The sequence below is a fragment of the Mustela lutreola genome, chromosome 11 (genome assembly GCF_030435805.1).
Source record: "Mustela lutreola isolate mMusLut2 chromosome 11, mMusLut2.pri, whole genome shotgun sequence".
In the NCBI taxonomy this organism is placed as follows: domain Eukaryota; kingdom Metazoa; phylum Chordata; class Mammalia; order Carnivora; family Mustelidae; genus Mustela; species Mustela lutreola.
Genome location: NC_081300.1, coordinates 68,786,713 through 68,803,555, shown reverse-complemented (window position 1 = coordinate 68,803,555; position 16,843 = coordinate 68,786,713). Strand labels below are relative to the sequence as shown.

The window sequence follows — 16,843 nt, the reverse complement described above, 5'->3', positions numbered from 1 at the left end:
TTTTTTATCTAAACACTATTGACATATTGACAGTTTTTGGTGTAAACGCTACCCCCTGACTACCAGGTGACATCACTTTAACTTTCACAGACTCTGTTTCTCAACAGAGAGCATCAGCTCCTAACCTCAGGAAGCCAGAGGTCCTAGTGCATAGCTATAACACATACAAGTACCTGCAGGCACTAGTGATGCTTTTTGCCTACATTTTCCCAGGAACATAAACTCCGCATATGTGAGGGCTTGTGGAATTGTGTGGAGGTTGCTAAAAGGGAGGCCAGAGGGTCAGTCCTCGGGATTACTCTCAGTGAAGTGGTAGTTCGTGATGAAACAGTTGCACCTTCCTGGGTAAGGCAGCCTTGGTCCCAGGAGCCCTCAAACTCAACCATGCTGGGTCTGAGTAGGAGGCATCTGCACTGAGGAGATGGAAAACTGGTTGTTTTTCTTCTGTCTAGGCTTACCCTCTTGTTATATCTGTTACTAGGCTTTATGTAGGTAGTGCTGCCCAGCAAGATGTTTGGAGCTGGATGCCAAGCTGCTTGGTATGGGATAGGGAACAGCCACTTTCCTGACTTGCAGAGGACTCATCAGTGAAAGCCAACCAGCTCTTTGTGGAGCACGGTTAACCCAATGCATTTTCTACTTATTATTTTTTAATCATTTGCTCTAAATATCTACTTAGGGATGTGGGGGAGGAGAGAAGATTTAATAAGATGTGCACAGTAATTAAGAGCATGGGTTTTCAGATCATATTGACCTAGTTTCTGGTCTAAACTCTACCCCCTCCACTATCTGCAACCTTGGTCAAGATAGAAAATGGGTTACTTTTTCACAGTGTTAGAATTCCTACTAAGTCTTTTCATATGAAAGATGATGTGGTATAGGGGAAAGTTGAGGGTGGGAGAAGGAGGGGGAAAGCTGAGGATGATACACCATGAAGATGGTGAATAAGGAGATCTTTGACTTTTTACGTCAATTATTCTTCTCATGTGTAAGTTTCTTATAACAAGCATATGTATGAAAATAATCAGAAAAAAATTGTCTTGTGTTTTTTAAATTCTTAAAAATATTAAAACTGAGGGAAAGTACCTATTTATATCTTGTTCCCATACCTGCATGTTGGCATGTACTTGTGACCATAGTGTTCAGTTTTGTCTGGTAGCTTGGTCACAGGAGTTTTTCTGTGTTGTCGCATAGTCAGCATGATGGTCTTTAGAGAGTGTGTATCAAGATTTTGATCATGACCTCCATTGTTGGTTAATTAGGGTTCCACTTTTTTTTGCTATTATCAGCAATGTGCCGCTTGTTCCGATGTTCCCTTGTAATTAGGTATAGGGGTTGTTGCCAGTTTTGCTCGTTATATTTCTCATATATATGCAATATATATATATATATATAAGATGTATGTTATTAAAACATGTAGAAAATTTTATTGACTAGGGTGGGCTTCTGGGAAAAAACATGGTGCTCTAAGAACCCTAACTTGCACCAGCAGATTGTTTTACTTTGGACCAGAGCCAGTCCTTTCTGGCATTCACAATTCCTTAGCTGGACCCCTTGCAGGCCAGGAGGGCAGAGGGCCCACCAGGGTTCCTCTGCCTTGCAGTCTAAATGGAAGGAAAAAATATCTCCCTTGGAAACAGGTGGCAGAGGGTAGGGAGGAGAGGCAGGTGCCACCTGTGGGTGACATGTTTGACAGGTTGCTTGTTCTGAATTGCATTTCTTCCATACAGGGATTTCAAGGTTTTGGATTTGGAGATGGTGGCTTCCAGATGTCTTTTGGAATTGGGGCATTTCCTTTTGGGATATTTGCCACAGCATTTAACATAAATGATGGGCGGCCTCCTCCAGGTGAGACCCTATTTCCTTGATAATTCTGCTTGAAGGCTATTTGGAATTCATTAATATGCAGATTATAGATAACTGTCACTGCTTGGTCAGTCAGCCTTTTCAAAATGTGAACTCTTTTCAGATTACTGGTAGTCATGATAATGTATATTGCCTACTTAGGCATGTTCAAAGTGCTTGTCATCACAAATGCAGGGGATCCTCACCATAAGCCTGTGGGATGAGTGTTTGTTTAGCTCTGTTTTACAATCAGAAAATGTTCAGTATGTTTCCCAAGACCTACTCTGTGCCTATAAGATGAAAAGAATAAAATGATACCTAGGATACCTAATTAAAGACCCAGGATACCTAGCTAAAGAAAAGCCTAGCCCTGTGCATGTCCCATTTAGGGACAGAAAGGAGTGAGGCAACCCACCAGGATTCAAGGCCTTTCTATTCTCTGGTATCTCTGTCCAGCTTCCCTCAGGATACATGTGGGGCTTGGGACCAGCCCCCTTTCTCCCTTTCTAGGTCTGTTATCTGCTACTGCCTTTCTCTCCAGCCAGTTTAAAGGTGCCAGCTGCACCTTGCCAGCAGCAAGGTGGGTGTTCTGTATTTTGTCTTAATCTGGCACTTGTGCCAAGATCCTTACCATGGAGTCTGCAGAGGTGCTGAGGTCATTTGAGCTCTACTTGCACTCATTGGAACCTCCTGTGTGCTGGGCACAGTGTGTGGTGTAGAAGGGATCAGTGTGTGGTTCCTGGTCAGGAGCTTAGGCTCTTATGGACTGAAACCTATTTCTGGGTCATCCCAGGAATTTTCCTCACCCCCTATCCTGGTGCTTGGCACATTGCAGGCAATGAGTACAAGTCTTTGTTGACTGACACCCTGCATGAATCATCAGAGCACCTACCTGGGGAATAGTACAGCCCCAAGAGATCTTGGAATGCCCTTCTTTACCTCCTCTACCTCAAAGATTTCTCCTTCATTTATGCATTTTCTCAAAGGAGATGCCAAAGGGCAGGATGTGCTCTTCCCTGAATGAGGGACAGGGCACTATGGAGGCAGCAAGAACCCTTGGCAGCTTGCTTCCCTTCTTGCTTCAGGGTTCACCCTGGGTTCCTTAGGTAAAGAGAGTTCTACAGTCGGCTGGACTCTGGATCTCTTTATCTCCTTGCCACGATTACAGTTTTCCTTTGTCATATTTGATAAAACTTTCCCATTCTGGATATAGATTTCTTACTCTCCTTTCCCCAATGTCTGGACAGCTACCTAGGAGCTTTTCTCAAAGCAGGGAGGAGTGGAAGCCTAGCTCTGCCCCTAGTTTGCTGTGTGATAGGCAAGACAAGTCACTGCTTCCCTCTGGGGCTCTACTTCCTCTCCTCTGGAAAAGGAAGACACACTGTGTGGGGCTCTCTGCAGTTCTGCTATAAGGAGATGAAGATTGATGCTCTCAACTTCTGGCCCAGTTGGGCAGCACTGTGCACAGCTGCAGCATTCTGACAGCCTCTCTTTTCCCTCCTGTCTCTGCAGCTGTCCCTGGAACACCCCAGTATGTGGATGAGCAGTTCCTGTCACGCCTCTTCCTGTTTGTGGCCCTAGTGATCATGTTCTGGCTCCTGATTGCCTAGCTCCCAGCCTACATCCATGGCAGGGCCTCTGGACTGGTGACATGCCACACCCACTCTTGATGTTTGGCTTCCTGGCTAATCCTGACCCCTGGAATCGGTGGTGTCAGTAACACATCAAGGAGTTTTGCTTCTCCATCAGAGCTTAGGGACTCAAGACCAGTTGTCAAGGACTTTAGAGTATGGCCACTGCTGTAAACACCCTGCTATAACCTCAGTCCTTGGCATTGAATCATGTCTCATGAGTTACACCCTCAAGTCCTGTTCCAGCCAGCTCAGCAGGTCCTGACTCTGCACAAGGAAGAGGCAGGAAGAGAGAAACTGTCAGTATAATTTCACCTGAGTTTGATACTAGGAAAACAAAGGGGTGAACCAAATAGAAACTTTGTTTCATCTCTTTAAATACCCCTTGGTAAGTGGCCTCCCAAAATCAGTGGACTCCTCATATAGAGGTTTTCCCCCATATCCCAGTGCTGCTCTACCCTGTCTCCTCCTCCTGAGCAGAAATGCAAGAAATTGCTGTTCTGTGACGATCATAATTGCAGCAGCTAATTAATTAGCTGCTAACTAATTAGAATTAATCAGAGATCCAAAGATCTTGCGTTGGCTCTGAGCCATGCTCAATCTCTTTGGCTCCAGAGAGTGGCTTGAATGACCTCCTGGTTTCTTGGAGTAGATTATCCCCAGAGACATGTGGCTTCAGTCACAGATTTCCCATCATCTTTCCCTCCCAAAGTATGCACATCTGCCAGAGGACCCACAGTGGAGACTACTGCTGAAGCTGGGACTGACTGCTGCACATTAGGGAAGACCTGCCAGTGGGACTCTGGTGGGATTTGGAGCTCTGCTGCAGGAACAGCTGAACAAGCAGCCCTGTCCCCAAGGCTACAGAAACTCTGGGTGCATCCAGTGGAATGCTTTGTCAAGTCAGCTCAGCTGCATGTTGAAGACCATCTTCCCAGAAGCCAGATTGTCCTTTATGAAGAGGCAGGAGTGGGGAGACCCACATGTAACCCTGGTTTGGGTGGATACCCCTGAAAACTCCTTGCGTGTGTGCTAAAGCCAGAGAAGCATGGAACTGCAGAGCAGGCAACTCCTGATGATTTCTAAAGCCAAGCAGCAGGGCTTAGAGAATCTTGGCATGATGATACGGTGTGGTCTTCCCCAGGAAATTTCCAGGGGGAATCATCTTCCCAAGCCCTTGACTTGTTTTTTTTCCATTTCATAAACTTTTTCCTCAGAATCTGATTGAGGGAGTGATTCCAGGCAGGAGGACAGTCTAATTGTAGAATGGTTCACACTCTGGTCAGACCTCTTCCTAGAAATCCAGTCTCTTCCAGGAGAGTCCAGAGATGGAGGGAAATGGACAGCCTTTGGAGGTCTCTCTATCACTTTTCCATCCGCACTGCTCCTAGCTCACCTGCAGCCATAGCCAACAAGTGGTAGAAAGCCCCACCTAATGGTTTTTTCCAGATGTGGCTCTGCATAGCATGTGGAAACCAAGACCTTAAGGAAGATGAGAGAGGTCCTACTGTCCTCTCCACAGGCCCCACCCCTTCCCCTCTGTACCTGTCAGTACCAGATTTCAGTGTTTAATCAGACAAAATGTAAGTATTGAATAGGTGGTTGGTTTGCCAAATTCATTTGGTAGGACTAAGCCACCAGCTTTAGTGTCCCTGATGGATTTTAAACCTTGGGACACCCACTCATGAGTGGTTTTTTTGCCTCTTTAATCACCTCCTGGAAATCCCCAAAGTTGGGAAAGTTGCGGGGAGGGGGATGTCCTGAATTCTCAGCACAAGTGAATTGGTGGGATCGCTCAGTGTGGTAGCCCCACCTAGTGGTGAGAGAGAGAGGACTTCCGTCAGATGGGCTCAACCAGAAATGGGTTTCCAGAAAGAAGAAAAGTTTAAAAAGAAGGGTTGTGGATAGGAAGAGAAATCACTTGGACTCTAACAAAGTAGTAAGCCCAGGAGAACTCCACCAGCAAAGGCATCCCAGGAACCTGTAAGCAAAGCCAGGTTTGTCATGTGCCCTTTGATTTTGAACTTTCTAGGTCCCCACTCAGCTTCTATTGGGAGCTAGGGCAGGAGAGCCAACTTGGGACTGCTGGCCCAGCCCCAACAGGAAACCCCCTTCCCACCACCCCTCTGCAGGTTCACCACGTTGCCCCTCTACCAAGGCAGTTTTCCTTTCTTTTGTGTGTTGTCTATGTTCTTGGCCTCCACCCCCTTCTGCCACCTTTGTGGATTAGGACCAGGTCCCACCCACAGTCAGAGAATGATGCCATGTACAGTGGCACACCCTAACCAGTCACTAATTTTCACTGTTGTGAAAGTGATTTGATTTAGAATTAAACAAATGGTTTTACATTACTGTGAGTTGTGGACTTGTCTGGGTAAGGGCAGGTGGGGTGGGGCATGAATGGAATGGGGAGTAGTCACACTGGTCCGGCCTCTGAGAAACAACCCTGCATACGTGAGAATGTCACATTGAGGAGCAAAGGCTCAGGTAGCCATCAACAATTAGAGATGAGAAGTGCTTCATACACAGCCCTGCCCAAGGTGTGACCCATCTGACGGTCCTGGTCCTGACAAGTGTATGGAATTCCTAAGCTTGCAGGCTACCATGATGGAGCTTAGCTTGTGGAGAGTCAGAACCTTGAGGACAATGACAGGTTATTCAGTGTCTGTATCTCCACATGTTCTGCAAGGGGGCAGATGGGCCCCTGGCCACCTAGAACAGTGGCTGTGCAGTTTCCTGAGGTTCCTCAGTAGCACAGATGAGATGGAAAATAGTGAGGTTACAAACCTGGCCTAGCCTCAGGCTCCCCAGAACACCAGAGCTGTAGGTCATCCCTCTGAAAATGTCTCTTTTCTCCTTCTCTTCCACTTTGACCTAAGAGTTAGCAAGTTGAGTAGCACCAAGATTTGGTAGAAAATGCAAAGGTGAGGGATTTCCAAGAACTTCTGAGCCCAATAAGGAATGGAAAACAAAACCTACACTGAAGTAGAACAGGACAGTTAAGCCTCTATGTACCAATGACCCAACCCCAATAATCAACTTGTGTCCAATCCTGTTTCATCACCACCCTCACACTGCTTCCTCTCTCCTGCCTGGACTATTTTGAAGGGAATCCTAGTCCTATGCCATCTATTAGATATTTTATTTTTTCATTAAGTATTTTAAATATGCATCTCAGTGGTAAGGATTTTTTAAAAACATAACCAAAATACTATTTAATGTACCTTAAAAAAATTAACAATAATTCCTAAATGTCATCATATATCTAATCATTGCTCAAGTCTTCCTAGTTGTCTCAACTTTTTTTTTTTTAAGATTTTATTTATTTACTTGACAGAGCTCGTAAGTAGGCAGAGAGGCAGGCAGAGAGAGGGGGAAGCAGGTTCCCTGCTGAGCAGAGAGCCCGATGCGGGGCTCAATCCCAGGACTCTGGGATCATGACCTGAGCCGAAGGCAGAGGCTTTATCCCACTGAGCCACCCAGGCACCCCTGTCTCAACATTTTTGTTCAGTTTGCTTGCACTGAGATCCAAATCAGATCCATACCCTGGTATCAGATTTCTCTTCAGTCTCTCTTACAGCCATACGTTCCCTCTTTTCTTTTTTCTTGGTAGTTTATCTGCAAAAGAAACCAGTTCATTTGTCCTGTTGATTTTTCCCACAGCTTCAGTGTTTTGCTACATGTATCACTGTGGTGTTAAGAAGCTCCTCCTCCTTTTATATTTCCTATAAATTGCTTGTTAGATCCAGAAGTTTGACCAGATTCAGACTTGTTTTTTGGTACAACTGTGTCATAAATGGTAGTGTATACTTCTTGTTGCATCATTTCAGGAGGCACATAATGCCTGGTGGTCCTTCTTTGTGATGTTAACAGCCTGTCCTGATCATTGTCTAAAAACAGTACTGTCCAACAGAATTTTCTGCCATGATGGAGATGTTCTCTATCTGCATTGTCCAACACAGTAACCACTAGGCATACATAGCAAGCACATGAAACATGGACAGTGGACTGAGGAACTTAATTTTCAGTTCTATTTCATTTTAACTTACATAGCCCCTTGTGGCTAATGGGGCTATCAGTGTGGATTTTTATTAATTTACAGGGTTTGTAAAATGACATAATTCAAAATAATGTGTTAAGCATTTAGAGACGAGTGCATTTCTGGGTAGAATAGGGCAATAAAATTACAGAGAACATGGAGGGGTTATAGGATTGGCAGAGTGGTACAAGGGCAGAATGTATTCAGGAAAAAGAGTTCTGGAGTAAAGACAGTAGGGAGAGAAGGCTGCAAAGTGAGATGTAGTTCACTCATGAGGGTCTGGTTTGGCCTTTATTTTGTTGGCAACAAGGAGCTATTGAAGGTTTTTGAGAGGCAGAGTCTGAACCTTAAGGTGGTTTTCAGTGTCCAGGTTTCTCATTTCTATAGGTCCAAAGAGTTGACTGTGAATCAGTCAGCAGGCTCTGGCCTCAGGGACTGACTAAACTATGGTCAGGTAATCAACCTGAACAGGTGACTTGAGCACTAGAAAACCCCATCTTCTCCCTACACAGGGCTTTTCTGTCCTCCAGAAGTTCCCCTGAAGTTCACAAGTGATTTGGGACTATTCTTTGGATCTATATTGGAATGCTATCTCTTGGTTGTACCATTTCTATAGATTACTTTCTTTCTTTATATTTCAATTTGTGTTTCTCAAAAAATACCTAAACTTACTTGGAGGGAACTAGGGGGAGTTGGTTATCCCTGCACTCACTGTTAGGGAACACCTGGAGGCTGGAGGTGGGAAGGAAGTGGAATGAGAGAGGAGGGAGTAGAGACAGACCTGACTGTGTTGCTATGGGGCAAAGGAAAGGGGGCAAACAGGGGTCTTGGTCTCAAGGCTGTCAGTGCCCGTGAGCCTGGCAACACAGCATGACTTTTTTGCACGTATAGGATAAATAGAATCCCTGCTTTCTTTATGCTAGCTACAGGTGGCTTGTCACCTGTCACTTTAATTCAACACACAATCCTGTGGCTGTTATAATCCAGAGATTTCCTCAAACTGTAAAAACCAACCACTGGAGGTTCCCAGGAATTAAAGGAACTCAGGCACATCCCCTCCTCAGCACTTTCTCCCCCTCAGCACTTTCTCCACACTCTGGACTTCAGGAGCCACCTGCCACACCCAGAGGAGAACCAACTGACCTGCATCCAGTTTGGATTGTAGAGGGCAGCAAGAAAGAGAATGGTGCTCACCTTTGCTTACTCAAGTGCTGGAATCAGATACAGCAGGATTGAACTTTGTCCTTGGTAGGACATGATCCATTTCCTTGAGCCCCATCCCTGCCTCTTCCTGGTTATTTGGACACTTTTCCCATGACCTAAATCCAATTAGAGGAAATGACAGCTGCCAAACATCCAGTACCAGAGAATTAGATGGGAGGGACTGCAGGTCCAGCTGATGTAGTCCATCCTTTGTCACGTGGAAGACCTCAGTTCCTTACTAAGCCCAATGAAGGGAAGTGGTTCTCAAGATCCCTCAGCCAGCTAACAGCTGCCAGGAACCAGTCTTCTGTTCTAACTCCTTTTCCACTGCTCTCTCCTCCACAAAGAGGAGCCAGCAGGGCAAATCCACTCCACAAGTGTTTCCTTTTGTCTACATGGCTTAAAAAATTTCCAAATGTTATTAACATTTAAAAAGTGGGAAAATTCACCTAAATACCTGGAGTTTTGACTTATCTTGAAAAACTGGAAGATCTGGTATGCTGGATTCATTTATATACCTATTTGGCTTCAAGAAGGATCTGCCCCTGGAATGCTGGTTGCACCACTTTCGTTCCATCTTTGACCTAGAGATTGTCTACTGGGTGCCAGTTTACTCATAGTGGTGCAGATAAGTGTCTTCTCTGAGCTGGAAGCTTCTAAGAAAAGTCCACCCTCAGACTCCTAAGTTTTGTGGGCTATCTTATCCATATTCATTTTTTTTAGTTTTTTTATTTTTAAGCCATCTCTACACCCAACGTGGGGTTTCAAATTTACAACCTTGAGATCAAGAGTCACATGCTCTACTGACTCAGCCAGTCAGGCATCCCTTCATACATATTCTTGATCCCAAACACTCTACTGGAAAGAGCTTTTGCCTGGGAGTTTGGAGACCTGGGTTCCTATCTCACTTTTGCTTCTAATGAGCTGAGCCATTTCAAGGCAGTTAAACTTGTTCCCTCAGGTCCTAGCCTGCCCGCATCTGTAAAATGGACTAAAGGTCCTCTGATGAGACCACCAGGGAGTCCTGAGGACTCTCCTGAGGAGCCAGCTCAGGGCCTTTGACAACCACCTTTACCAGCTCCCGCCGGTCGCAGTAGGAGGCGTCAGGGTCCCTATAGAGCCCGAGCCAGGGGGCGGGGCCTGGCCCCGGGGGCGGGGCGGGGTGGGGCGGGGCGGGGTGTCGGCGGGCGGACCCCGGTGCCAGGTGCGGTTTGGTCCTCCCCGGGCGCCGTAGGCGATGCATCCCGCTTGCGCCCGGGGCTGAGTTCCTCCGGCGCCTGAAGCGGCTGGCTGCGGGATCGGAGAGGAGCGGCTGCGGTCCCCGCCACTTCCCCATTTCCGCGTCCCGGGACCATGGCCGCGCAGGCGGGTAAGGAAGGGCCTCCCCGTCCTGTCCCGCCGTTATCTCGGAAGCCCGGGCCCAAAACGCCTGAAGGGAGCTGGCAGCCTCGGGGGTTTCGGGCTGAGTGGACTCCCGTGGGTTCCCGCTCCTTAGCAGAATTGGGGGGAATGAGCATAACACTCCGCGAAGAGGTTGTGGGGCTTCGAGAATTGGAGGACCGGAGACAGAAGGCTCCAAGGAGCAGGGGGGTTGCGAGGCTCCCTGAGAGTTGAGGTCTCTGAAGGAAAAGATGCTGGCTCTGTCAGGGGGCCAGCTTTTCTTGTGGTGACCACAAGCCCTCAAATTAAAACTCTAAGAAAGCTGAGGGTCTGGGTTCCCTTGGCGTGAGGGATATGTGGAATATGGGGAGGGCGGGATCTTCAGGGTTCGGGGCAGTTATAAGAGGATCGAGAGTTACCCTGGTTTCTGCGTTTTCTGTGGAAAATGGTGGATAGTATGACTTCTCTGACCGGATCCAAGGCTTCTCGCGGATATCTTGGTGCCTGTGACCCCTGGTCCTTTGCCACAACCCGGAGCGTGGGCTCCCTTGGCGTTTAGGAAACGGATTAGAGGTTAGAGAGAGTTTGAAGCATTATTCCGTAGGGTTCTGGGGCCTCCATGGGAACTGGGTCCTCCTTTGGCCTCTCTGAGACAAGAGAGAAATGTGGCCAAACCACTCTTGGAAGGAAGAGTTGTCCAGAGGTGAATGGTCGCTTTAGAGTTAGGTTAGCCAGGCCTGCAGTCCCTTCCCAGTCACCTCACACACCACCCTACAGCTTCCTGCCCTTCTGCCCTGTCTTCCCTACACCAGGACTTTCTGTTGGCTATGTTTCCCAGCCACCTGTGTGGGTGGCCTAGCCTCTAGGTTGACCAGGGTCAGCGTCCAGAAGATTTCTAGAGGTGGCAGGAGGGAATGGTGGAGGAGGGAGGCTGCCTTGGATATCTGCCCCCACTTCCTGGCTTTCAGCTTGTGGACAGTCACTTCCTCCATCCTGAATACAAGGACCAGGCCACCAGTGGGTCACTTCCTCACCATGGAAGCATGGGATTTTTCTTCTCATTCTTGATAATAGGCTTCTGGAGCAAGAGGGCTGGGGTATAAATATCCCCTGTCCCTTTCTCTGATTTTTTTAGCTTCCAGAGTTCTCCAACTCAAATGATTTCCAGTGACTTTTCTAACCTCTGTGTACATTCCCTGTTTTGAACCTTGATTCACAGAAACTTGTAAAAGATTCTAGAGGGTGATAGTGTTTATTAGATGCTCTGAGTGAACCAAAAGCTTTCTAGAGGTATTAAAGTGTCTAGGTGCATTAATTTAGACATTTGTCCATGAAAATATTTGTTGGATACTTCTATGCCATGCACTTAACCAAGTGCTGAGTAGAATAATGGGCTATAATGGACTATATATACTACTATAAAGTAGTATAATGGACACAGTCCTTGCCTTTGTGATGGTTACAGTTCTAGAAACAGATAGTAAATAATTGAGGTAACAATGGAAATAAATGCTATAATAATTGAGAGAAACAATGGAGGTAAATGTTGTAAGAGTAAGGGATTGGAGAGTGAATAAAGCAAATTTATGCTGGTCCTTGAGGATAAGTAGAAAGTAGTCCAACAAAGAAAGGGCAGAGAGGGCGCCTGGGTGGCTCAGTGGGTTAAGCCTTCGGCTCAGGTCATGATCTCAGGGTCCTGGGATTAAGTCCCTCATTGGGCTCTCTGCTCAGCAGGGAGTCTGCTTCCTCTCTCTCTCTGCCTGCCTCTCTACCTACTTGTGATCTCTCTCTGTCAAATAAATAAATAAAATCTTAAAAAAAAAAAAAAAAAGGGCAGAGAACATTCCAAGTAGACGTAACAGCATAAAAAGGTGCCTTTGAGGAGTTGAGAGTAGGCCAATATGACTTTTTTTTTTAAATGTGTGGGGAGACTCAGGCTCAGAAATGACTTGTTCAAGGTTCTGTAGCCAAATAAATGGCAGTGGTCAGAGTTCATATTTTCCAACTTCAAATTCAGTGCTTTGTCCTCTCACAAACACCAGAATCCTTTATTATCACAAACACCAGAATGACGTTGTCCCGTGGAGTCAGAGAAGGAAGTGGGGCTTAAACTTTTACTTGTTCTGTCTAAACTGTTCCAAGAATACTCAGATTCCTCTGTAACAGGAGAATCAACAACAAAGAAACCAAATATTTACTGAGTACCTGTGATGTCTAAGGCATTGAACTGGGCCATGTTTTACCTTTATAAATTTTAACAGATGCTAGAGCCAGGAGAGACTTGAGATAATGTAACTCTCCTTGTTTTACATGTGAAGAAACCCAGGGAGAAAAATGGATTTGTCAAGGGTCACTCAATTAATGGTAGAGACAGGGCTAACCTAGGATTTCTCCTCCAGTGCTCTTTCTGATACTCTAGCTGCTTGAGGTAAAGAGCCTGGCACATAAAAAGTCCGTAATAAATATTTGTGGAAATGAATAATATGTGGTTTGTCCCTTTCACTATCTCTCTCTCTGTCAAATTAAATATCTTAAAGAAAGAAAGAAAGAAAGCCTATATGTGATAACATTATAGAATTTCAAAGGTAGGGGAGAACACTATTCATATATCTATCCCAACAAATATATATTGAATTCTTACTATATGCCAAGCATTTCTAGGCCCTGGTGGAACCAGCAAGAAACTAAACAGACCAAATCCCTTCCTTAATGGAGAGTATGTTCTGTTGGGAGAGATAGACAATATGTAAATATATGAATATTAAACATCAGTGATAAAAGCTCCAAAGAGAAAGAAAGTAGGATAAAGTCATAGGGATAGTGGGAGGTCAGGGAAGACTCCCTGGTTAATGACATCTAAGTGAGAAATGAAGCAAGGGAGTGAGCTATTTGGATCTCTGTGGGAGGAACGTTTTCGGCAGAGGGAATAAAAGGAAATGAGGCATGGCCCTGAGCCAGGAATGTGCTTGGCATGTTTGAAGAAAAGCAAGATATCCAGGGTGGCTACCAGATCTGGTCAGGAAATGCTGACCAAAATTTGAGGTAAAATTTGTGAAGTTTTAGGTAGATTAAAAGTGGTGTGGAGGGTGGAGTGGGGTATGATATCCTGGTAGGGAAGAAACTGGAAGTAGGATGCATAGCTGGGCAAGTTTCAAGGTTTTCACAAGGGAGAGTGAATTGATATGTATGGTAGAGGCCAGAATGCACAAATGGGGAAATTATAGAAAGTGAAAGATAAAGCTGAGTTTAATGCTGTGCAGAGTTTAATGCTAGACTTGCGAAATTTGTAGAGACCATAGGTTTAGAGGGTGGGAGAGTCATGATGTATTTTATTTTTAGACTGTATATCTGACATTGGTGGGCATGATGGATTGGACAAGGCTGAGGAAGGCATTAATCTGGAGGTGGGTACAGTGAGCCCTGAGCTTAGGTGTTAGTGACAGGAATGAGGAAGAAGGCACAGACCAATCCGAATGTTTATAGCAGTAATGTCCACAATAGCCAAACTATGGAAAGAACCTAGATATCCATCAACAGATGAATGGATAAAGAGGATGTGGTATATACACACAATGGAATACTATGCAGCCATCAAAAGAAATGAAATCTTGCCATTTTGGACAGTGTGGATGGAACTAGAGCGTATCATGCTTAGCGAAATAAGTCAAGCGGAGAAAGACAACTATCATATGATCTCCCTGATATTGAGGAAGTGGTGATGCAACACGGGGGCTTAAGCGGGTAGGAGAAGAATAAATGGAACAAGATGGGATTGGGAGGGAGACAAACCATAAGTGACTTTTTTTTTTTTTTAAGATTTTATTTATTTATTTGACAGAGAGAGATCACAAGTAGGCACAGAGGCAGACAGAGAGAGAGAGAGAGAGAAGGGGAAGCAGGCTCCCTGTTGAGCAGAGAGCCCGACTCGGGGCTCGATCCCAGGACCCTGGGATCATGACCCGAGCCGAAGGCAGAGGCTTAACCCACTGAGCCACCCAGGGGCCCCACCATAAGTGACTCTTAATCTCATAAAACAAACTGAGGGTTGCTGGGAGGAGGGGGGTTGGGAGAAGGGGGGTGGGGTTATGGACATTGGGGAGGGTATGTGCTTTGGTGAGTGCTGTGAAGCGTGTAAACCTGGCGATTCACAGACCTGTACCCCTGGGGATAAAAATATATTATATGTTTATAAAAAATTAAAAATTAAAAGAAAAAAGAAGGCACAGACCATAGGAATTACCTCATGTTGGGCAGGACAGGGTGATTTGGATACCATGGATATGGGATGGAGGGAGCAACACAGAGTCCAAGAGGACCACAAAGTTTTAAAGCTAAAAAGAAACCCATCATGTTCAAAGGGCTCTGTTAGGTTTACAATGTCTTCTGGAGACTGAGCTTATTACCATTGCAGAGCTGGCTTTTGGTCAGTGCAAACCTGGAAAGGGCTAGGGTTCAGGGGCATATTAGGAAGGGGTGCTGTATCACTTTGGCGTTTCAGTGAGAGGACCTGGAGCTCTAGGATTCTTTTACAAGCCTGTCAACCTTCTCATTCTTAACCTTTGTTTATATAGTAAAAAGAATTAGACTCTTTTGACCTATTAATATATACCCAGCAGGAGCTAGAACATGAAACCATCGCCTAGTTTTATTAGAGTGAGTATTCCTTGAGCATCTACCTTGGCATTTTATCGTCAAGTCTTTCTGCCTATAATTTCTTTATTCTAGGAAAGAAAATCTAAAATATAGTTAAACATATAGACTTTGGAGTTAGTAGACCTGGGTCTAAACCCAGCTCTAACACTTGTTAGTTGAGCTTTTCAGCTTCATCTTCATAAAATGGGAATAGTAATAGTCCTTCAGTATGAGTCTTCATCTTACAGATCTTTATATTCTATTAATTCATGCTCGCATATGCTTAGGACACCATTGTCCAGTTATAAGGACTCGAAAGTAGTTGGTTTTTTCACCATATCATTGACAATGGGTAGTGAACTGCTGTTTGGGAACATATTAATTGGTTAACCAGTTCTCTGATAAGAAAATGCCTTCTCCCAGATAAGAAAATGCCTATTCATTCACAGTTAAGGAGACTTATGGCTGGAAAGGAGAACCTGAGCGCTAGAAAGCCACAGGAACCATCTGTCTCATTTGTTTCTCTACCAAGTGTCTTATTACTCTACCAAGTTTGCGCTGCTCTCAGCACCTAGTTTGTCCCTCTCTGACATGTGTTATTTCTGTACACATCCTTGTCTCTTACACTCCATGACTACTCACCAAGGGCCCCAGAAGTTCATGACCTAGTCTTTGTCTTGCACACGGGCACGTAGAAAACGTTTGTTGAATTTGTTTTGAAAACATTTCCTACAGATCTTAGAGGTTAGTGTAATTCAACTCAACCCTTTCCCTAGCCAACTCTCTAGATATACATGAAGGAAAAAAAGAAAAGCTTTCAGTTGCCAACTAAGTGCCAGGCACCGCAGGAGGTATTTTCACAACCATTAAGTTATTTCTCTTCATCTTCTTGGTAATCCTGTAAGGTAGGTGGTTATCCTCTTTTTAAAGATTAAGGGACAAGTTCAGAGAGGTTTAATAATTTGCCCAAGGACACAGAACCAGGTTTCAAACCTAGGTCTAGCTCCTGCTCTTCTTCTTGACCCTTACAAAGTTTTCCTAATAAAATAAAAGGCAGATGGAAACAACAGCAAGAATGAAACCTTCTGAGATGTCTGTGTTTGTGTCTTGTCTGTGTGTGTACACGTGTGTGTGTGTGTGTGTGTGTGTGTGTGTGTGTCTTAAGCCAAAAAATGAGAGTCCCCCAGTTTGGTGTCACCACCTCAGAGCAAGAAGGAATAATTTGATCCCTCCTCTTATGAAGGAGAAATATAAGATTTGGAGAAGTCCAGAAGCTCCTTTAAAAATCATCTAATCCTTGCTGGGGGTTGAGGGGTGGGGGGGTAGGAAGTGAGTGGTGGGGTTATGGACATTGGGGAAGGTTTGTGCTATGGTGAGTGCTGTGAAGTGTGTAAACCTGGCGATTCACAGACCTGTACCCCTGGGACTAATAATACACTATATGTTAATAAAAAAAAATCATCTAATCTTTTTTTCCATGGACACTTGGTAATAGTTGGTAAGCTAGTGAGGAGGAAAACCTTTGGGATATAAAGAAGAGTATCTAGAGGAATGTTAATCATACTGTAAGTCTTGTTGGTACTCACTTCATTAAGGTGTGATCTTTTCCCTTTTGGTTGATCCCTACCAGTTGCTGCCCTGCCCCTCTGCTTCCTGCTTTATCCTGGGACAAGTGGGATTTATACACCTGACCTGCCAGTTCCCAGGGAGCACAGCAGTTACCATAAAAGTTGTTTGTGCTGCACTGAACTGGCTGGGTTTTGTTCCTAGTTCTCATTGTCTAGTGGAACATGAGAAGCATCAAAGATTTTTCTCAAATGAAAGGATTGGGTCTGTGCATGTTGGTTCAGGCTAGGCTTTATGGTCTCATGAGCTTTCAGTACCTGGAATTTTCTCATCACTTTGAAGTCTGAAAAGGGCTAATTTACAGAAATCCATTTCTTAGACCAAGATTAAGGTGAACGTTAGTGTCTTGTGAGAAATGCGCTGGCACTGAGCTGGGGTACCAGGCTGAGCCCTTCCACTGAATAACTGTGTAGTCTTAAGCAAGTCCTAACTTGTCTGAGGCTGCATATGATAATAAAAATGCAACTGGTCTGGTAGTTTCAGAACT

The 16,843-nt window shown here is 45.1% G+C and overlaps 2 protein-coding genes across 3 annotated transcripts in view; both read left to right on the top strand.

Moving 5' to 3' along the window:
• The window catches only part of RNF185 (ring finger protein 185), a 39,750-nt gene extending 33,923 nt beyond the window's left edge, over positions 1-5,827 (top strand). For both annotated transcript variants that reach the window (XM_059139329.1, XM_059139330.1), the window contains 2 exons: positions 1,731-1,848; positions 3,358-5,827. In XM_059139329.1, coding sequence (XP_058995312.1) covers positions 1,731-1,848; positions 3,358-3,455 — 216 coding nt within the window. In that variant the 3' untranslated portion in view covers positions 3,456-5,827. The remainder of the gene's footprint in view (positions 1-1,730; positions 1,849-3,357) is intronic.
• A 4,082-nt stretch (positions 5,828-9,909) lies between these two features.
• The window catches only part of LIMK2 (LIM domain kinase 2), a 61,972-nt gene continuing 55,038 nt past the window's right edge, over positions 9,910-16,843 (top strand). Inside the window, exon 1 of the mRNA XM_059140663.1 lies at positions 9,910-10,087. Within this exon, the coding sequence (XP_058996646.1) occupies positions 10,072-10,087 (16 nt within the window). The 5' untranslated portion in view covers positions 9,910-10,071. The remainder of the gene's footprint in view (positions 10,088-16,843) is intronic.